General features: G+C 50.3%; 1 protein-coding gene across 1 annotated transcript in view; it reads right to left on the reverse strand.

Annotated features, from left to right (window-relative positions):
* LOC134357977 (high affinity nerve growth factor receptor-like) overlaps positions 1 to 22,831 on the reverse strand; it is a 47,266-nt gene that overhangs the window by 17,434 nt on the left and 7,001 nt on the right. The window contains exons 3-9 of the mRNA XM_063069814.1: positions 22,033 to 22,104; positions 20,764 to 20,832; positions 16,814 to 17,004; positions 8,702 to 8,844; positions 7,944 to 8,079; positions 6,874 to 7,200; positions 6,298 to 6,359 (exon numbers count right to left, since the gene is read on the reverse strand). Coding sequence (XP_062925884.1) covers positions 6,298 to 6,359; positions 6,874 to 7,200; positions 7,944 to 8,079; positions 8,702 to 8,844; positions 16,814 to 17,004; positions 20,764 to 20,832; positions 22,033 to 22,104 — 1,000 coding nt within the window. The remainder of the gene's footprint in view (positions 1 to 6,297; positions 6,360 to 6,873; positions 7,201 to 7,943; positions 8,080 to 8,701; positions 8,845 to 16,813; positions 17,005 to 20,763; positions 20,833 to 22,032; positions 22,105 to 22,831) is intronic.

A 22,831-nucleotide genomic window follows, 5' to 3' on the forward strand; every position in this document is an offset into this window, starting at 1 on the left:
CACCCTTTCTATGGTTTCCACGTCCTTCCTGTAGTGAGGCGACCAGAACTGAGCACAATACTCCAAGTGGGGTCTGACCAGGGTCCTATATAGCTGCAACATTACCTCTTGGCTCTCAAACTCAATCCCACAGTCATAATCCCCTGACAGAGTCAACCTGCATAGCAGCTTTGAGTGTCCTATGGACTTGGACCGCAAGATCCCTCTGATCCTCCACACTGCCAAGAGTCTTACAATTACTGCTATATTCTGCCATCATATTTGACCTACCAGAATGAACCACTTCACACTTATCTGGATTGAACTCCATCTGCCTCTTCTCAGCCCAGTTTTGCATCCTATCAATGTCCCATTGTAACCTCTGACAGCCCTCCACACTATCCACAACACCCCCAACCGTTGTGTCATCAGCAAATTTACTAACCCATCCCTTCACTTCCTCATCCAGGTTATTTATAAAAATCACAAAGAGTAAGGGGGTCCCAGAACAGATCCCTGAGGCACACCACTGGTCACAGGCCTCCATGCAGAATATGATCCGTCTGCAACCACTCTTTGCCTTCTGTGGGCAAGCCAGTTCTGGATCCACAAAGCAATGTCCCCTTGGATCCTATGCCTCCTTACTTTCTCAATAAACCTTGCATGGGGGACCTTTTCAACTGCCTTGCTAAAATCCATATACACTACACCTACGGCTCTACCTTCATCAACGTGCTTAGTCACATCCTCAAAATATTCAATCAGGCTTTTAAGGCACGACCTGCCTTTGACAAAGACATGCTGACTATTCCTGATCATATTATGCCTCTCCAAATGATCATTAATCCTGCCTCTCAGGATCTTCTCCATCAACTTAGCAACCACTGAAGGAAGACTCACTGGTCTATAATTTCCTGGGCTGTCTCTACTCCCTTTCTTGAATAAAGGAACAACATCCACAACCCTCCAATCCTCCGGAACCTCTCCCATCCTCATTGACGATGCAGCGATCACTGCCAGAGGCTCAGCAATCTCCTCCCTCATTTCACACATTAGCCTGAGGTACATCCCGTCTGGTCCCAGTGACTTATCCAACTTGATGCTTTCCAAAAGCTCCAGCACCTCCCCTTCCTTGATATTGACATGCTCAAGCTTTTCAGTCCACTGCAAGTCATCCCTACAATCGCCAAGACCCTTTTCCATAGTGAATACTGAAGCAAAGTATTCATTAAGTACCTCTGCTATTTCTTCCGGTTCCATACACACTTTTGCACTGTCACACTTGACTGGTCACATTCTCTAATATCTTATCCTCTTGCTCTTCACATACTTGTAGAATGCCTTGGGGTTTCCCTGAATCCTGTCGGCCAAGGCCTTCTCATGGCCCTTTCTGGCTCTCCTAATTTCATTCTTAAGCTCCTTCCTGCTAGACTTATAATCTTCTAAATTCCTATCATTACCTAGTTTTTTTTTTGAACCTTTTGTAAGCTCTTCTTTTCTTCTTGACTAGATTTACAACAGTCTTTGTACACCACGGATCTTGTACCCTACCATCCTTTCCATGTCACATTGGAACCTGCCTACTCAGAACCCCATGCAAATATCCCCTGAACATTTGCCACATTTCTTCTGTACGTTTCCCTGAGAGCATCTGTTTCCAATTTATGCTTCCAAGTTCCTGCCTGATAGCCTCATATTTCCCCTTACTCCAATTAAATGTTTCCCTAAGTTGTCTGTTCCTATCCCTCCCCAATGCTATGGTAAAGGAGATAGAATTGTGACCACTATCTCCATCATGCCCTCCCACTGAGAGATCTGACACCTGACCAGGTTCATTTCCCAATACCAGATCCTCTCCTCTTGTACGTTTATCTACACATTGTGTCAAGAAACCTTCCTGAACACACCTAACAAACTCTACCCCATCTAAACACCTCACTCTAGGGAGATGCCAATCAATATTTGGGAAATTAAAATCTCCCATCACAACAACCCTGTTATTATTACTCCTTTCCAGAATCTGTCTTCCTATCTGCTAATCAATGTTCCTGTTACTATTGGGTGGTCTATAAAAAACACCTAGTAGAGTTATAGACCCCTTCCTATTCCTAACTTCCACCCACAGAGACTCCATAGACAACCCCTCCATGACTTCCTCCCTACAGCTGTGACATTATCTCCGATCAACAGTGCCACGCCCCCACCTCTTTTGCCTCCCTCCCTATCCTTTCTGAAACATCTAAAGCCTGGCACTTGAAGTAGCCATTCCTGCCCCTGCACCATCCAAGTCTCTGTAATGGCCACAACATCATAGCTCCAAGTGTTGATCCACACTCTAAGCTCATCCACTTTATTCATAATACTTCTTGCATTAAAATAGACACATCTCAAACTATTGGTCTGAGCGCGTCCCTTCTCTATCACCCGCCTATCCTCCCTCTGACACCGTCTCCAAGCTTTCTCTATTTGCGAGCCAACCTCCCTTTCCTCTGTCACTTCATTTCAGTTCCCACCCCCCAGCAATTCTAGTTTAAACTTTCCCCAGTAGCCTTAGCAAACCTTCCCGCCAGGATATTGGTCCCCCTCAGATTCAAATACAACCTGTCCTTTTTGTGTAGGTCACACCAGCCCCTGAAGATGTCCCAATGATCCAGAAATGTGAATCCCTGCCCTCGCTCCAATCCTTCAGCCATGCATTTATCCTCCACCTCATTCTGTTCCTATACTCACTGCCACATGGCACAGGCAGTAATCCCGAGATGCCACTATGTACCACGACCTCTGGCTGTGATGCAATCAGAAACATCTTGGACCCTGGCACCTGGGAGGCAAACTACAATCTGCGTTTTTTTTCCTGCATCCACAAAATCGCCTGTCTGACCCCCTAACCATCGAGTCCCCTATCACTGCTGCCATCCTCTTCCTTTCCCTGCCCTTCTGAGCCACAGGGCCAGACTCTGTGCCAGAGGCACAGCCACTGTTGCTTCCCCGAGGCAGGCCGTCCCCCCCCAACAGTACTCAAGCAGGAATACTTATTGTTAAGGGGGACAGCCACTGGGGTACTCTCTAGCACCTGCTTCCTGCCCTTCTCTCTCCTGACTGTTACCCACTTCTCTGCCTCCTGTGGTCCAGGGGTGACTACGTGCTTATAGCTCCTCTCTATCACCTCCTCCCTCTCCCTGACCAGACGAAGGTCATTGAGCTGCAGCTCCAGTTCCTTAACACCGTCTCTAAGGAGCTGCAGCTCGACACCTGGTGCAGATGTGGTTGTCTGGGAGGCCGTGAGTCTCCAGGACCTCCCACATCTGACACCGAGCACAGAAAACCGGCCTCACACACATACTTTCTGTCTTTATTTTAAACAGATAACCTACCTGGCCTCGACTCCTTATTGCCTAAGTGCCGTTGAGCCAAAACTTACCGACTCTGTCTCCCACTACTCTGTCGCCCTTTGGGGAAGTCCAAATATTTAAGAATGTAATAAAGGCTCAAGTTAACGCATCCTTAACTGAACAATTTGCTCCATAAGCAAACTATAGCAGGTCAAGAAGAGGATCAGTAATGGACTTAGGGTAGGCTAATATCAGACGTTCAAAGATTTTATAACTACTGAAGTCAGACCAACCGACCTATAATCATTACGTTTATTGATCTTGTCTTTCTTGGGAACTGGAATGATTGTAGCAACTTTAAAGCAGTCTGGAACCCTGCATAATTGCGGGGAGGTGTTAAATATCTCAGTGAAGACGGGCTAGCTGATCCACATGGTGCTTCAGCATATCAGGTGAGACAGCATCAGAGTCTGCAGCTTTCTTAATGTTCTGTTTTCCAAATAGTTTGTGGAGGTCATCTGGCTTCACAGAAAGTATAGGGTGGGATGCAGGGACTGGGTTCAAAGTTGAAAGTAAATTTATTATCAAAATACATATATGTCACCATATACAACCCTGGCATTCATTTTCTTGTAGGTCTACTCAATAAATCTATAGAATAACAACCATAACAGAATCAATGAAAGACAGCCTAACTAGTGTATTCAACCAGAGGGTAGAAGACAACAAACTGAGCAAATACAGAAGAAGAAATGATAATAATGAATGAATAAGCAATAAATATCGAGAACATAAGATGAAGATTCCTTGTAAGTGAGTCCATTGGTTGTGGCAACATTTCAATGTAGGGGCAAGTGAAGTTGAGTGAAGTTACCTCTTTTGGTTCAAGAGCCTGATGGCTGAGGGGTAGTAGCTGTTCCTGAACCTGGTGGTGTGAGTCCTGAGGACCCTGTACCTTCTTCCTGATGGCAGCAGTGATGAGAGCATGCCCTAGGTTGTGGGAGTCCTTGATGATAGATGATGCTTTCCTATGGAGGCATTTCATGTAGATGTGTTCAATGGTTGGGAGAGTTAGTGATGGTTTCTCCATGATTTAAAAGTCAAGGTGAGCATGGAAGACATTGAGCTAATCTGAGAGGCGAAGCCTTGCTGTCACCTATGTCGCTTGATATAACTTTATAAGAGATGATAGTATTAAGCCCTGCCCAACTGTCGAGCATCCTTCATTAATTCAAGTTTGGTCCAGAATTGTCACTTTGCCCATGAAATGGCTTTCCTGAGGTCACATCCGTACCTCTGGTAACTTTTTTGATCACCAGACTAGAATGGGCGATATTGGAGTGGCTGTGAAAGGGAGAGGGGACTGATCATAAAGAAGATAGGGGCAGGAGGCCGGGTAGGGGCTCAGCATATCAGGATCAGAGGAAGTGAGGAGAGATAGATGTTGGTTGTCCTTATCAAACCGGCAATAAAACTGATTGAGCTGATTATCTGAGGTAGGGAAGCACCAACATAGCATGCTCACAAATTGCCAAGACTAACCCATATGTCTTTGGAATGTGGGAGGAAACTGGAACACCCAGAGGAAACCCACATAGTGATGGGGAGAATGTACAAACTCCTTACAGAAGGCAGCAGGAATTGAACACCATTTTAAATGTTGTTATTGTGCTTGCCTCAACCACTTCCTCTGGCAGCTTGCTCTACATATTCACCTCCCTTTGGGTGAATACATTGCCCCTCCGGTTCCTGTTTCCCCTCTCACCCTAATGTCCTTTAGTTTTTTTATTCACCAACCTGGGGAAAAAGCTGTGACCATTCACTCTGCCTATGCTCCTCATAATGTTCTACACCTCTGTAAGATCACTTCTCGGTCTCCTACGACGTCAGGGTGGTCCATGAATCCATGAACACTACCTCACCATTTAGTTCTCTTTGTGTACTACTTATCCATTTTTAATATATTCTGAGCTGATTTCTATGGATGTACAGTGGAGAGCATTCTGACTGGTTGCATCACTGTATGGTTGGCGGGGGGGCACTACACAGGTCTGGAAAAAGCTGCAGATAGTTGCAAACTCAGCCAGCTCCATCACGGGCACTGGCCTCTCCGCTATAGAGGGCATCTTCAAAAGGCCTCAAGAAGGTGGCATCCATCATGAATAACCCTCACCATTTCGGACATACCCTCTTCTCATTGCTACCATCAGGGAGAAGGTACAGGAGTCTGGACACACACACTCAACCGTTTCAGGAACATCTTCTCCCCCTCCGCATCAGATTTCTGAAAGGCCCATGAACCCATGAACATCACCTCACTGCTCTGCTTTCTTTTTGCAAATGTATATTTTATATATTCTTATTGTAATGTATAGCAATTTTATACAACAGTGTCCTGCTGCCACAACACAATAAATATCATGTCAGTGAAAATAAACCTGACATATGTTCTGTTTACTTATTTTGTAATTTATCATGATTTTATGTCTCTGACTGTACTGTTGCTGCAAAACAACAAATTTCACATCATATACATCAGTGAAAATAAAGCTAATTGGGTTTATTGTCAGTGACGTAGATGACTTTGCAACCTGATGGTCAGGAATGTGACAGAACACATCCCACTAGCCTGGAGGAGTGCAGTTCCAATAACTCCCATCTGATTAGTAGTCCACCCATCCCTGCTGAACACCCTCCACCACCAACACACAGCGGCCGCAGTGTGCACCGCCTACACAAAGCACTGCAGTAACTCACCCAACCCTTCTCCAGCCCAGCACCCCGCCCACTCAGACAGACCAACGGAGCACCACCAACTGCAGGCTCCCCTCCCCTCTCTGCAGTGAGGCCATGTGTTTGGGGGGAAGGGTAAGCAATGATCGAGGCCGCATGGCTGACTTAGAACTGGTGCGGACCAGGGAAACCCGACTGTTTAATGACATTGAGGTGCTCCCAGAGAACCCAGACCCCGAACAAGAATACTCACTCCGAAGGTAGGCTCCTCTTCCCGGGCCGTCACGTTCCTTGAGGTGGTGGTCTCCCTTGCTGCTGTACAGGGTAAAAGATACAGACATCATGTTACAGCTTCGGACTGGGGCAATAATGTCAGCGAACGGGGCAAAGCCACTTGACCTGCCCCCAGTCAAGCCCCAATGTCCAGGGTGTGACAAGCACTCACCCCTCCCTTGCCCACTACACTCCTTCACCCTCCCAACCCATTCCCTCTCCTCTCTCCCTCCCCAACCTCCCTACTTCTCTGACATAGCCACCCTCATCTGTCCTCCTACCCCCTCCCTCTCATCTACCCTACCTCATTCTCTCACTCCCCCTGCTACACTCCTCTCCTTCAGCTTCTCCTCCCCTCTCCCTTTCCCTGCCCCTCCCTCCCACTCCCCGTCCAACCCCTTCTCCTCTCTTGCCCTCCCCTTCCCTCCTCTCACCTTTCCCTCCTCCCCTCATCTTTTCCTTCTTTCCCCCTTCCCACCACTCCAAGCTTCCCTGGGCTTGCTGCCACTTCCAACCTCCCCCCTCCCCAATTCCCTCCCCCCTCCCTGCTCCTCACCAGGGGTGGTGGGCTCGCTGAGGCAGATGTCGAGGGGCCCGTCCATGAAGTGTCCCTGGGCAGAAGCGTGGGCGCTGCCCAGGGGGTTCTCGATGATCAGCGTGTAGTTGCCATTGTTGCAGTGGGTGGGACTGGCCAGTTCCAGGCAGCCGTGCACCTCGTTGGGGGCCTCCTCGTAGATGGTGGTCCAGCTGATGAGGCTGTTGGGCAGCTCGAAGGGGCCGTGGAACCATCGGGTGCGGGGCCGGGGGTTGCCGCGCATCACAAACGGGAAGCACCAGTTGTGGTGATTGACGGCGTCTGACAGGCTCAGGATCTCCGGTTTATCTGTGGGGGCAGGGTCAGAGGTCAGCACAGCTTCAGGGGTCAGAGACCAGCGCTGTCTCAGGGCTGTCAGAGGTTAACGCAGTCCGAGGGCTGGAAGTCAGCACCTTACCAGAGAGTCAGGCGTTAGTGTGCTCCAAGGAAAGGTCAGAGGGCAGCATGGTCTGATGGGTCAGCACCATCCAAGGAGGGGTGGTGGTCATATGACTGTGAGGTCCAAGGGAGAATCGGTGGGGTACAAGCACACGAGGGGTCAGAGGTCAGTGCTGCCCAAGGGATAAATAGATAGCACCATTTGAGGGGGCTGACAGATTGACAGAAACCAAGGGATAGCAGAGAACAGCATGTTCTCAGGGGTTATAGGTCAATGTGGTGCAAGGTTCAAAGGTCGGTGCAGTCTGAGGGGTAAGGGGTCAGAAAAACTTGAGGGCTGTCAGATTTCAACGCATTCCGAGGGGCTCAAAGGTCTGTGTACTCCATCGGGGTCAAAGGTCAGGACAGTCGGAGGTGACCTTCATCGCCCTCAGGATAAGAGAGAAAGGGTGATAGAGAACAAGGCAGGAGACAGATGAGGGGAAATGGGGGAATGGAGGGAGGAACTGGAGTAGGGCAGAATGGGGAGATTGGAGAGACAGGAGGGATTGGGGCAGAGTTGGGGGAGGCATGGGGAAGGGATGGAGGAATGGAGGGGGTGGGCAGTGTTGGGGATTGGGGGCAGAGAGAATGGGGAAGGAGTGTTCCCTTACACAACACTGAGAGAGTGAGGGAGACCTCTGTGGCCCCCACCATGTTCTCTGCCCAGCAGCTGAGGGTGTTGCCATTCTCCTCGGGGTCGACGTTGATCAGGATAAGCGCTGCTTCCTGCGGCCGAGCAGCATCCACCTGGGGTCAGAGCAGGGGTACCTTGTTCAGTCAGGACCCCGGAAGGGGACGGAGCCTGTTCCTGCCACAGCAACTGCCCCGCCACGCCCAGATGTCTGTTCCCCATCGACACTCCCGCACACCAGTCCCCCCACCACAGAGCCTGGGTGCCCCAATCTGCACTCTGACACCACCAATGATCCTATCACAACACACCAATTCCCCAACCCAACAGCCCTGTTTAACACCCCAAAAGCCCAACGTAACACGGCAACTCAACACCCCAATTCCACAGCTACAACCTAAAATCACAACCCAACACCTCAACCTAACACATTAACACCCTAACCCAACACCCCAACATCCCTATGGAACACCCCAGCTCATTAGCAAACCAACCCAACACGTCAACACCCCAATCCAGTATGTCAACAACTGATATCAGTCCCCCTTCCCAACATCCAAACAACCATACCCAATATTTCAACCAACCAATAATACACCCCAATACTGGCCCCAACCCAACCTCCAGAATGTGTGCCAAGTCAAAATTCTGCCCCCTAACAGCTAACGCAAAACACCTCCACAACAATGACCCCACCACAATACCCAGTCCTCAAAATCTGAACCTCATTGTTCTCACCTGCAGGGAGTAGCGGGACCTGACCCTCTCCAGTAGCCAGTGGACAGAGGGAGGGGGCAGACCTGAGGCACGACACAGGAGGGTGAGGTTCTCTCCTTCCTTCACTGTCAGGTTCTCTGCGTTGATTACAGCCTCCGCCACATCTGCAGGGGAAAGGTCACCACCAGGATGGTGCCAGAGGTCAGTGGGGGAGGGAGAAGACCACTCAGCCAAACAGTACTATCACCATACACACCCCAGACACCCCGCAATTACATTCATCACGTCCGCCGTAACAATTTCTCCTGGATCCAAACTGTTGTCCCCTCCACTCTTGTCCCCATTCCCCACCCTGCTCCTCCTCCCTTCCCCTTCCACACTCTTTTACTTCCCCTTCTCCTCCCCTCCCTCCATTTCACCTCCTCCTCCCTCCCCTTCTTCCCTCTCTCCTCCTTCTCCTCCCCTCCCCCTCCCTTCTCCTCAAATTTTCTTCTGCCTCCCTTCTCTTCCCATCCCTCTCTCTTCCCCCTTTTCCCTCTCCCTCCACTTCTCCATTCATCTCCCTCCTTCACCTCTCTCCCTCCCCATTCTCCTCCCCTCTCTTTCTCCTTCTCCTCCCCCTTCTTCTCCCCTCTCCCTCCCCTTCACCTTCCTTCTCGCTTGCCTTTCTCCTTCCCTCTCTTCTCTACCCCTCTCTCCCTCTCTCACCCTTCTACTCTCCTCCCCTCCATTTTCACTTCCCCTTCTTCTCCCCACTCTCCCCTCCTCCTCCCCTCTCCCTCCCCCTTCACCGTCCCTCTCCTCCCCTTCACCATCCATCTCCCTCCTCCTTTTCTTCCCCTCCTGTCACCCCTCTCGCTAGCCTTTCTCCTCTCCTACCCTCCTCTCCCCTTCAACTTCACTTCCCCCACCTCCTCCTCCCCTTTCTCCTTCCCTCTCCCTCATCTCCACCCCTCCCTTTCCCTTCTCCCCTCTCTCTCTCACACCGTTCTCCTCCCCTCTACCTTCACCTCCCATCTCTTCACCTCCCCATTCCCTCTCCTCCTCCCCTCCACACCCCTCCATCTTTACACCCCATCTCCTCACCTTCCCTTTCCCACCTCTCTACTTTCACCCTTCCACTCCCCTACCTTTCCCTATCCCCTCCTGTTCCCCTCCATTACTTCTCCTCTCTCACCTTCCTCCCACTTTTTCCCATAGACCATGATATAGGAGCAGAATTTGGCTGCCCCATTTTCTCTCTTAGCCCTTATCTCCTGCCTTCTAATCAAGAATGATCAAACTTTGCTTTAAATATACCTAATGACGACCTCCACAGCCAGCTGTGGTAACAAATTCCACAGATTCACCAATCTCTGGCTAAAGAAATCCCTCCTCATCTCTATTATAAAAGGACTGCCCTCTATGCTAAGGCTGTGATCTCTGGTCTTGAACTCCTCTATCATAGGAAACATTCTCTCCACATCCACTCTGTCATGGCCTTTCAACAGTCAATAGGTTTCAATGAGGTCATCCCCCAGCCCTCATTCTTCTGATTTCCCGTGGGTAGAGGCCCAGAGCCCAAATGCTTTTGATATAACAAGCTCTTCAATTCCAGCAACACACATAAAAGTTGCTGGTGAATGCAGCAGGCCAGGCAGCGACTCTAGGAAGAGATACAGTCGACATTTCGGGACGAGACCCTTCGTCCTGACCCGAAATGTCGACTGTACCTCTTCCTAGAGATGCTGCCTGGCCTGCTGCGTTCACCAGCAATTTTTATGTGTGTTGCTTGAAATTCCAGCATCTGCAGATTTCCTTGTTTTTGCGTTTTCAACTCCAGAATCATTTTCATGACCTTCCTTTGAAACAGAGCTTTATAAAGCCTCAACATTACATCCTTGCTTTTAAATTCTAGTCCTCTTGAAATGAATGTGAACATGACATTTGCCTTCCTCCAGCGTGGACTCAACCTGCAAAGTAACCTTTAGGGAATCCTGCACAAACACTCCCAAGTCCACTTGCGGCTCAGAATTTTCTGTCCATTTTAGAAAATAGTCTACCCTTTTGTTTCTTCTAACAAAGTGCATGACCATACACTTCCTTACACTGTATTCCATCTGCCACTGAATTCCATCTTCTATTGGGATTTTCAGAAGGCCTTTGAGAAGGTGCCACATGAGGCTGCTTAACAAGTTAAGAGCCTATGGTATTACGGAAAGTTACTAGCATAGAGAAAGCATTTTTCTGATTGACAGAAGGTAAAGAGTGGGAATAAAGGGAACCTTTTCTGTTTGGGTGCCACTGACTGGTGGTGTTCAACGGGCATCTGTGTTGGGACCACTTTTTTTTTGTTATAGGTCAACGACTCAGCTGATGGAATTGATGACTTTGTGGCAAGGTTTGATGATGATATAAAGACAAGTGGAGGGGCAGGTAGTCTTGATGAAGTAGAGGGGCTACAGAAGGACTTAGACAGATTAGGAGAATAGGCCATCTGTCTAAGTCCTTCTGCAGCCCCTCTACTTCCTCATGTGTGGCGCCTTGTCGAAGGTCTTCTGAAAATCCCTGTGCACAACATCCACTGATTCTCCTTTGTCTATCCTGCTTGTTACTTCTTCAAATAATTCCAACAGAAGGAAAGGAAACCATGCTGACTATGGCCTATTTTAACAAGGGTCTCCAAGTACCCTGAAACCACATCCTTAACAATCAACTCCATCATCTTCCCAACCACTGAGGTCACTGGCCTATGGTTTCCTTGCTTCTTGAAAAGTGAAGTGACAGTTGCAATTTTCCATTTCTCCAGAACCATGGCAGGATCAATTGATTCTTGAAAGATTGTTACTAATGCTTCCACAATCTCTTCAGCCACCTTTTTGAAAAGGGGTGTACGCCATCTGGTCCAGGTGACGTATCTTCCTTCGGACCTTTCAGTTTCCTGAGCACCTTCTCCCTAGTAATGGTAATTTCACTCACTTCTGCCCCCTGACACTCTCAAAATTCTGGAATACTGCTTGTGTCTTTCATGGTGAAGACCGATGCAAAATACTTATTCAGTCCATCCATCATTTCCTTGTCCCCCATTACTACCTCTTCAGCATAGTTTTCCAGTGGTCCGATATCCACTCTTGCCTCTCTTTTACAATTTATGTATCTGAAGAAACATTTGGTGTCCTCTTTAAAATCACTGGCTAGCTTACCTTAATATTCCATCTTTTCCTTCTTGATGACTCTTAGTTTTTAAAAGCTTCCCAATCCTCTAATTTCCTACTAATTTTTAGATTAGATTAGATTCAACTTTATTGTCATTGTGCCGAGTACAGATACAAAGCCAATGAAATGCAATTAGCATCTGACTGGAAGTGCAAAAGAATAGTATTATTTACAAAATAACTGCGAATAAAAAGTAAGTGCTACAGCACACAAATATAAAAGTACTGAGACAGTACAATATGAGTGCAATACTGCTTAGCGCTGTGATGTGAGGTTCAGCAGGGTCACAGCCTCCGGGAAGAAGCTTTTCCTGTGCCTGCTGGTGTGGGAGCGGAGGCTTCTGTAGCGCCTACTGGATGGGAGGAGAGTAAAAAGTCCATGGTCAGGGTGAGATGCATCCTTGATGATGCTTTTCGCCCTGCCCAGGCAGCGTTTATGGTAGATGTCCTCAATGGTGGGCAATTGGGTGCCGATAATCCGCTAGGCAGTTTTCACCACCTGCTGGAGTGCTTTGCGGTCTGATACGGGACAATTGCCATACCACACCGAGATGCAGTTGGTGAGTACAATGGTACAGCGGTAAAAGCCCGTCAGTATCCTGGGACAGAGGTGAGTTTTCTTGATGCTCCGCAGGAAATAAAGGCGCTGTTGCACCTTTTTGATCAGGATGGAGGAGTTCAGGGACCAGGTGAGATCAATGGAAATGTGGACACCAAGGAATTTGAAGCTTGATACACTACAGCTCCTTTGCTCTATTTTTTGGCTTTCATGTTGGTTTTGTCTTCTCTTGTTAGCCACAGTTGTGTCATTTGGCTTTAGACTACTTCTTCCTCTTTAGGATGTATATATCCTGTGCCTCCTGAATTGCTCCCAGAAATTCCAGCCATTGCTGCTCTGTCCCTGCTAGTGTTCTTTTCCAATCAATTTTGGGTATCTCCTCTCTCATGCCTCTGTAATTCCCTTGACTTCACTGTAATACTGATATATCTGACTTTAGCTTCTCCTTCTGAAATTGCAGGGTGAATTCTATCATATTATGATCACTGACCCCTCAGTGATCACCTTAAGCTCTCTAATCAATTCAGATGCATTGCACAACACCCAGTCCAGGATAGCTGATCTCCCTAGTGGGCTGAACCATGAGCTACTCTAAAAAAACACCTTGTAGACATTCTAAAATTCCCCCTCTTGGGATCCAGCACCAATTTGATTTTCCCAATCTACCTGCATATTGAAATCCCCCATGACTATTGGACTATTGCTCTTCTGGTGTGCATTTTCTGTCTCCTGTTGCAATTTGTAGACCACATTCTTGCTACTGTTTAGGGGTCTGTATATAACTTATGGCACCAATGGCATAACCAGAAATGGGGGTGGGGGGTGGGGGGTGGGGGGTGGGGGAGAGGTCCTATGTAGTGAGTGGATAGTTAGGAAAGAGCCTGAAGAGAAGGACCTCCGAGGTTGTAAAGTCTGGATTACTCCCAGTGCCACAGGCTAGTGTAGGTCGGAATGGGATGATAGTATGGATGAATGAATGCTACAGGGGACAGGACCTGAGGTGGAGGGGAACCAGTATCCTGGCCAGTAAGTTTGCTGGTGCTACTCAGGAGATTTTAAGCTAGTTTTGCAGGGGGCTGGGAACCGGAATCCCAGGTCAGTAAGGGTAGGATTGGACCAGAAAGTAGATGTCAGGGAAATTTTTGAAAGGCAAAATCAAAAACAACAGGTATGATTGGTTGGACAGTTTCAAGTGTGTATATTTTAATGCTACGAGTATTATAGGTAAGAGTGATGAACTTAGAGCAGTAGATGGAACTACGGTGTTGTAGCCATGATTGAAACTTTCTTGAGAGAGGGTCATGAATATATGATTAATGTACCACATTTTCGAAATTTTAGTGAAAGAAATTAAAGAAAGGGCTGGGATGGGAGTTGCACTACTGATCAGGGACAATATCACAGCTGCTCTCAGAGGAGACATAATGGAGGGGTCAGACACCGTCCATTTGGGTGGAACTCAGGAACAGGAAGGGTGTAATCACACTGATTGTACTACAGAGCCTCTGATAGCCACCGAGACATTGAGGAACAGATATGTTATCAGATTAAGGAAATGTGTAAAAATAATAGGGTTGTTGTCTTGGATGATTTCAACTTCCCTGACATAAACTGGGATCTACTTAGAGTAAAGGGCTTAGATGAGGCAGAATTTGTTAAGTATATCCAGGAATCAATATGTAGATGTCCAATGAGAGGAAGGATTGTACTGGATGTAGTGATGGTTAATAAGTCTGGTCACCTTTCAGTGGATGAACAGTTAGGAAACAGTGACCACAATTTCTGAACTTTCAGGATAGCTGTAGATAAAGTTATGTATGGCCCTTGTTGGAGAGTTTTATATTGGAGTAGGGCAAATTACGAGGGCATTAGCCAGGAGCTAAGAAGCATTAATTGGGAACATCTTTTCTCTGGCAAATCCACATCAGACATGTGGAGGGTGTTTAAAGATCAATTGCAAAGAGTATAGGAAAGGTATGTTCCTGTTAGAAGGAAATCTGGGATGGATGTTGAGAGAGGTGATGAATTTAGTTGAGAAGAGAAAGGAAAAGTATGTAAAGATTTGGAAGTTAGTATCAAATGAAGCATGTGAGGAGCATAAAGAAGCCAGAAAAGAACTAAAGAAGGGAATTAGGAAAGACAGGAGGGGCCATTAAAAGTCCTTGGCAAATAAAATCAAGGGGAATCCCAAGGCATTCAGTCTAACATACATCAAGAACAAGAGGATAACTAGGGAGGGGGTGGGATCACTCAAGGATAAAGGGGGGAACATTTGCTTGGATGCAGAGAATATGAGTGAGGTACTTAATGAGCACTTTGCTTCAGTAATTACCAATGAAAGCGATATGGAGGACCAGGAGATCATTGATGAGTGTATCAGGGCATTTAGAGGTCAAGGAGGAGGAAGTGTTGGGCCTCCTAATGAATATTAAGGTGGAAAAGTCCCCAGGGCCTGATGGGATTGACCCCAGGTTATTGAGGAATCAAGAGCCGAAATTACTGGGCCCTTGATCACTATCTTCATGTCCTCACTAGCCACAGGCAAGGTCTAGCGAGTGGCTAAAGTTGTACCTTTGTTTAAGGAGGGAACAGGGGAAAATCCTGAGAACTATAGGTGGTGAGTCTCACATCAGTTGAAGGGAAATTGCTGGAGAAATTTCTTAGAGATAGGATATATGAGCATTTGGAAACCCATGACCTAATTAGAGAACCAGCATGGCTTTGTACATGGCAGGTTGTGCCTTACCAACTTGATTGAAGTTTTTGACAAGCTGACAAGAGATTGATGAGGGTAGGGTAATGGATGTTGTCTACATGGATTTTAGAAAGACATTTGACAAAGTCTTTCATGGGAGGCTAATCCAAAAGGTTAAGGTGCATGGGGTCTACCTTGAATTGGCCTTTTGGATCCAGAACTGGCCTGTGCATAGAAGATGGGGTAGTGGTTGAAGGTACTTATTTGAGCTGTAGGACTGTAATAAGTGGAATTCTGCAAGGATCAGTTGTGGGACCTCTGCTGTTTGTGATGAATTTAAATTACCTGGATGAAATGTAAATGGGTGGGTTAATAAATTTGCGGATGATACCAGGATTGGTGGAGTTGTGGATAGTGTAGAAGACTGACTAAGAATAAATCTCAATATAGATCAGTTGCAGATATAGGCTGAGAAATGGCAGGAGGAGTATAACCCAGATAAACGTGAGGCATTGCACCTCGGTAGGGCGAATGCAACGAGACAGTACACTGGGCAAGATCCATAACAGTGTTGCTGAGCAAGTTCATAATTCCTTGAAATGTGGCTACACTGGTCAATAGGATTATGGAATGCTTGCTTTTATTAGTTGAGGCATTGAGTTCAAAAGTCAATACGTTAAATTGCAACTTTGTAATATAAACTCTTGTTCGGCCACATCTGGAGTACAGTTCTGGTTGCCCCACTCTAGGAAGGATGTTGAGGCTTTGGAGAGGGTGCAGAAGAGGTTTACCAGGATGCTGCCTGGTTTAGAGGAAATATGATATCAGGAGAGGCTGGATAAACTTGGGCAGCTTTCTCTGGAGTGCTGGAGGCTGAGGGAAGATCTGATAGAGGTTTCCAAGATTATGAGGGGCACAAATAGAATGGACAGAGAGTATCTGTTTCCCCAGGTTTGAAGTTTCTAATACCAGAAGGCATGCATTGAAGGTGAGAGGGGGTAGGTTCAAAGGGGATGTGAGGGGTAAGTTTTTTGCTCACGGTTGTCATGGTTGCATGGAATGTGTTGCCTGATACGGTGGCAGAGGGAAATACATTACAGGCTTTTCGGAGACATTTGGATAGACACATGGATGTAGGAAGATGGAGGAATATGGCCATGGTGTAGATAGGAGATTATAGGATTTAAGTGTTTTTGATTTGCTTTTTAGCTGGTTCAACACAACACTGTGGGCCGAATGGCCTGTTCCTGTACTGTCAGGGTCTTCTACCCTCGCAGTTCGTTACTCTACCCACAACGATTCAGCACATTCCGACCCTATGTCACCCCGTTCTAGTGATTTGATTGCATTTTTCAGTATTTTCATGATTTCATTTGATTCCTCTTCTCTTGCCTCGCTGCTTTCCCCATATATCACCCGTCGCCACCCTTCCCTCTCCTCCGCCCTTTCCCTCGCAGTCACAGAGTGGGGGGGGGGTGGGGGCATACTGAGGATCGGAAAATATCAGCGAAATTGTCTTCCTGGTGTCTCCGCAGCTGTCTGTGGGATCTTGCTGTTCATATGTCACACACTCTGAGGTTTGCCGCTCGATCTACCCTTCCACCTCCCGCTACACCGGCCACACTCTCCCCCGGGCGGGCCCGTCACCATCACCGCTTCCAGCCCACCCCCCGGCCCGGCGGTACCGGCGGTCCCGGCCCGGCGGTCCCGGCGCCGCTTACCGCAGTCGACGAGCAGCAGCGACTCCAGTCTCATACTGCTGCCGTTCCCCCGGCAACTCAGGCTCTGATTGGCCAGCGCCGCAAGCCCGCGCTCCTGCCACAGACGCAGCCAGCCAATCGCGCAAGAGCATCGCAGGGGGTTTCTCAGCAGCGTCCTGTGGACACAGAGAGACCGTGAGTGGAGGGTGAGGGTAGGGGTAGGGGAGTTGGAGGAGAGTGGGGGTGAGTGGCTGGGGTGGGGTTAAGTGGGCAGGCAGGGGAGTGGGTTAGGCGGGGCGAGTGAGTGAGTGGCGTGGGATGGGGGAGTGAATGGGGGTTAGTGAGTGGGTGGGGGTGTGAGTGGCTGGGGCGGGGGAGTGAAGGGGAAGGAGAATGAAGGGTGGAGTCAGTGGAGGTAGTAAGTGTTGAGGGAGGTCAGTAGGCAGCAAGTGAATGTGGGGGTTCAGTGGGGGATAAGTGAGTGCGGGGGTAGTCAGTGGAGTGGTAAGTGAGTAAGAGGGAGTCAGTGAGGGGAAGGGGAGCGGGAGGAGGACAGGGTATGTGTAGGGAGAGGAAGAGGGATGAGGGGGAGATGGGGAGGGGAGGGGCAGTAAGGAGGGGGGGAAGGAGAGGAGGGGTAGGAGGAGAGGGAGGAAAGGGGGCAGGGCAGGGAGAAAAGGGGTAGGAGAGAGTGGAAAGGGAGGGGAGTGGGAGACAGGGAGGGAGAATGAGAGAAAGGAAGGGGCGTGGAGTGGGAGGGGAGGGGTGGAAAAGGAGGGAATGGGGAAAGGAAGAGAGAGGGAGAGGGGAGGGGAGGAGTGGGGAAAAGGAAGGGGGGGTAGAAAGGCAGAGGGAAAGGGAGGGCAAGGAGTGAGAAAGGGAGTGGGGGAGAAGGAATGGGAGGCTGATAGGTAAAGGGAGTGTGGGGAAAGGGAGGGGAGGAGGGGGGAAGCGAGGGAAGAGGAGTGGGAGAGGAAGTGGTGGAAAGGGAGGCAAGGCACGGGGAGAAGCCAATAGGGAAGGGAGGGGAGAGGAGAGGGAGGGAGGGGAGAGGAGAGGGAGGGAGGGGAGAGGAGAGGGAGGGAGGGGAGAGGAGAGGGAGGGAGGGGAAAGGAGAGGGAGGGAAGGGAGGGGAGAGGAGAGGGAGGAAAGTGAGGGGAGAGAGGGAAAGGAGGGGAGTGCAGAGAGGGAGAGGAAAGAGAGGGGGAGCAGATGGGGAGGAAAGGGAGGGGGAGCATATGGGGAGGAAAAGGAGGGGAGAGGCCGAGGAGGGAGAGGAAGAGGACGGGTGAAGAGGGAGGGAGGAAAGAGAGAGGATGAGAGTGGGAAATGAGAGGGTGGAAGGGAGGGGAGGAGAGGAAGAGGGATGGAAAGGGGAGGGAGGGGCGGATGTAAGGATGGTGAGGGGAGGGTTGAAAGGCAGGGGGAGATGAAGAGGAGGGGAGGGGTGAAAAGGGAAGAGGGAGGGGAAGAGGTTGGGGAGGGAGGTGAAGGGGAGGGGGAATGGAGGGAGGAGAGGGGCAGAGAGTGGAGGGAAGAAGGGATGGGGAGTAACAGAGGGGAGAGCGGGAGAGGAGAGGTGAAAGAGGGGAGGGGGAGGGGGAAAGGGGAGAGAGAGGGAGGAGGAAATGGACAGGGACAGGAGGGAGGAGAGTGAGAGGAGTGTGGAGGGGAGGAGAGGGAGGAAAGGGGAGGGGAGTGAGGGAAACGGAGGAGGTGGAGAGGGATGAAGGGGAGGGGGAGTGGTGGAAAGGGAGTGATACCTGGTGAAAGGAGGGGAATGATGGGAAAGGGAGGGAGAGTGGGATGAAAGGGAAATAGAGGGAGGGAGAGAGTGAAAGGAAAAGGGCAGGAGGGGAGTGGGAGGGAAAGGGAGAGAGGAAGGGGGAGGAAAGAGAGAGGGAGGGGGAGGGAAGGAAGGAAAGTGTGGACAAAGGGAGGGTAATGGTGAGGGATGAATGCAGGGGGTGGAAGGGGAAGGGGAAGGGGGAGGGGGAAGGGAGAGGCAAGGGGAGAGGGGTATGGAGTAGGAGTGGGAAAAGGGAGGGGGTGTGAGGGTGGAAGGGAAGTGGAAAGGAAAGGGAGAGGGAAAGGGTGGGCGAGGAGGAGCAGAAAAAGGAGTGGGGGAAAAGAGAGGTTAAGGGTAGGGAAGCGGGAGAGGAAGGAGAGGGATAGGTAAAGGGAGTGGAGGGATGAAAGAGGAAGAAGTGAAAGGGGAAGAGGGAGGGGATGGGGGAACAGGAGAGGAGGTTGGAAAGAGATGGGGAGGAAGAGGAGGTGAGGGAGAAGAAGAGGAGTCGGAGAAGGGGAGGGGGAGAGGGAGGGGAGGAGGGAGAGGCGTGGGGGGAAGGGAGGGATGCAGGGAGGCGGGGAGGGAGGAAAGGGAGGAGGCATGGAGAGGGAGAGGAGATGGGGATAGGGATGGGTGAGTGGGGGGACAAGGAGAGAGGGAGGGGAAGGAGAGGAGTTGGAGGGGGAGTGATACTGGGTGAAAGGAGGGGAACAATGGAAAGGGAGGGAGAGCAGGGGGCAAGGGAAGGAGAGTGGGGAGAGGGAGGATAGTGGGGTGAGTGGGAGAGGAGGGTGTGAGAGGGAGGGAAAGGGGGAGGGAGGAAGGGGAAGAGAGAGGAACAGGCGGGAAGGAGAGAGAAAGGGAGGGAGGGGGAGCAAGGGAAGTGTGGGTGTGGGAGGAAAGGGAGGGAATGGGAAAGGCATGGTTGGGGAGCGTGAGAGAGTGAGGGAGGAAAAGGAGTGAGAGGGAGAGGTTGAAAAGGGAGAGGAGGGGGAGGGGAGTGAGGAAAGTTGCAGAGAATGGAGGGATCAAATGGAGGGGGATGGGGAGGGAGAGGAGATGTGGAGAAGGAGGGGGAGTGGGGAGGGAGAAAGGGAGGGAAGGGAGAGGAGAGAGGAAAGGGGAGGGTGAGTGGGGGGGACAGTGGAGTGGGGAGGAAAGGAAGAAGAGTGGAGTTGGAGGGGGGGTGGTGGAAAGGGAGAGATACCTGGTGAAAGGAGGGAACGATGGGAAGGCGAGGGAGGAGGGGGAAGGGTAAGAGTGGGGGCAGAGGGAGTGAGAGTGAGGGTAAAGGGAAAGGGACGGGAGAGGGAAATGGCGGGGTGAGGAAAAGGAGTGGGGAACAGGGAGGGAGGAATGGGAGGGAGTGGGGAGAGGGAGGGGGAGATGAAGGAAAAGGAGGGGGAGGGGAATGAAGAAATAGAAGAAAGAAACAGAGGGGAGGGGTGGGAGGGAGAAAGGGGGGAGAAGAGGAAAGGGAGGTCGATGAGGGGAGGGGTGGGGGGTGGATGGAAGTGTGGGAGGGTGGGGAGGGAGGAGAGGTTGTTGGGAGTGGGAAAGGAGGGCGGGAGGGATATGTTGAGAGGGGGAGTGGGATGGAGGGGTGGTAGGATGGGAGGGGTAGGGGAGAGGGGGCGTGGGATTGAGAGGAGGGAGGGGTGAGGCAGGGTGGATGAGTGGAGGAGGAGAGTGGGAGAGGAAGACAGGAGGGAGGGATAGGGAGTGGGGGATGGGCAGTGTGTGAGGGAAGGTGGAGAGTGGGAGGTGGCAGAGAGGGGGAGGGTAGAGAGAGTAGGTGAAGAGGGGTGAGGGAGTGGAGGAGAGGAAGTGAGAGGTGAATGTTGGGTTGAGGGACTGGAATGGGGAGGTGCTAGGAGAGGGAGGGGTGCAGAGGGATAGAGGGAAGGATGTAGATGGGAAGGGGAGGAGAGGGATGGAATGGAGGGGATAGGGAGTGGGGCAGGGGAGAAGGAAAAGATGAGGAGTGGGAGAGGAAGAGGAAGTGGGCGAGAGGAGAGGAATGGTGAGGGGGAAAGAAATGGAGAGGGATGGGGAGGGGAGTGGGAGGTGGATTGACTTGCGAGGGGGAGAGAGGTTGAGAGGGGTGGTGGATACAATCCATCAGGATGCCAGTGATACTCACAGCTCAGTGAGGTTGAGAGACTGGAAGTGTTTCCAGGACAGGGAGGTGAGTGCATTCGACGACAGATTTCTGGGGGGAAGGGTGTAATTAAAGAATTGGAATTACTTTGAACTGTGTAAAAACCCTCATCCCACCCCTCCACACCAACTCTCCCTTCGGACTTTGGCGCCCAATTCTGGTGTATTCTGGAGTGACCCTCATGTCCAAGAGGCTGAGGTATTTGGGATCCACTTTCTCTGAGGAGGGCTCAGCCTTGGAAGAGTGGGACATCGGTTTGGAACAGAGATGAGGAGAAACTTCGGTAGCCAGAGAGTGGTGACTCTGTGCCACAAATGGCCAAGTCATTGAGTATATTTACAGCTGAGGTTGATAGATTCTTGATTAGTCATGGCGTCAAAGGTTACGGGAAGGATGCAGGTGAAGGGAGTTGAAAGGGATAATAAACCAACCATGATTTAATGCAAAGCAGACCTGATGGGCTGAATGGCCTAATTCCACTCTAATTGCTTATGATCGAACAGCAGCTACAGGGAAGGGGAGAGCAGGGGCTGGTGGTGCTGTATGAGGGATTCAGCAGCGGGGATCGAGGGACATGGGACAGAGCAGGAGGAGAGTTCTGACACAGACCAAGCCCAAGTGCAGTGGGTCTGTTCCCTGTGAGGATAGTCAGAGGAGTTGGTGCCTGTGCGGGAGGAGGGAGGGGTCAGTAGGTCTCAGTGAGCAGTCCGGACTGTTAATGACGGCAGCTGAAAGCTTTATTGATTTTCAATTAGCAGCTAACGACTAAGCAGGATTAAATATGGATCAGCTAAATAAATACTGGAAACTCGAGGAGCTGGAGCTTGCCCAGGGGCATTAGCGCTGGCTGCCCAGCATCGGTGGAGCCAGTGTGGGGAGGGCAAGGAGACACTCTTCACCTCTCCGGGAATGGACATCAAATCCACACACACTGCTAGTTCCAGTCACCATCTTGGATCATCCTCTCCCACTGATTTTCTCTACTACCCCTACTCACTCCCTCTGCCACTGATTTTATCCTTCTCCCTCCCCATCGCCACCCCGCCTCCCTCCCCACCTCTCTCCCCCTCCCCTCCTCTCTCCCCCCACCCACCTCTCTCTTCCCCCACCCCACTCTCTCTCTCTCCACCTCTCTACTTCCCCCCTCTCTCTTTCCCACTTCATTGCTTTCTATCCCTCGCCCATCGTCTTCCACTCTCTAACTCCCATCCTCCCTCCTCCCCCTCCCTGCCCCACGATGGCAGTACTCACATGTACTGAAGCTGGGGACTGTGGATAAAGGCATTCACATCGATGTCCTCCAATCCAGTGTCAGTGATTGTTCTGGAAGGGGGTAGAGATGGAGTGTAGGCATTAGAGTGGAGCCCCTTCGATCCTCGCCCGAGGTCCACAGAGTCAAAGTGTAGAGATTGATTCTGGGTGCAGCTGTCATCAGCCATCAGCCTGGGCAGGTGATTGCTCCACTGGAGCGAGCCAGGGTCAGTAACAGTGACTGAGGAGCGATGGGCCCATCAATCGGGAGAAATGGCCTACCCGTACCCCATCTGGCCACTGAGACTCTTGACCCATTGCTGACCTGTCGCCCATCATGTCTCATCACCCTCTGAAACTCCAGACTGTCAGAACCTTTTTATCTTGCACTCAACATCAGTGAGACCAAAGAACTGAGTATGGACTTCAGGAAGGGGAAGTCAAGGGAAGACACATTGAGGGGTCAGCCCTGGAAAGGTGAATAGCTTCGAATTCCTGGGTGTCAGCATTTCTGAGGGTCTGATCTGGGCCCAGCGTACTCATGCAATTATGAAGAAGGTATGCCAGTGGCTAGACCTGATTTGGAGTTTCAGCAGATTTGATGTATCACCTAAGACTCAGTCAAATTTCTACAAATGTCCCGTGGAGAGCATACTGACTGTTTGCATCGCTGCCTGCATAGGGAGGCTCCATTGCCCAGATAAAGCTGCAGAGTGTTCTAAACTCTGCCAGCTCCATCATGGGCACCTGCCTCCCCACCACTGAGGACTTCAGAAGGTGATGCCTAAGAAGGCAGCAT

The sequence above is a fragment of the Mobula hypostoma genome, chromosome 2 (assembly GCF_963921235.1).
Source record: "Mobula hypostoma chromosome 2, sMobHyp1.1, whole genome shotgun sequence".
Taxonomy (NCBI): domain Eukaryota; kingdom Metazoa; phylum Chordata; class Chondrichthyes; order Myliobatiformes; family Myliobatidae; genus Mobula; species Mobula hypostoma.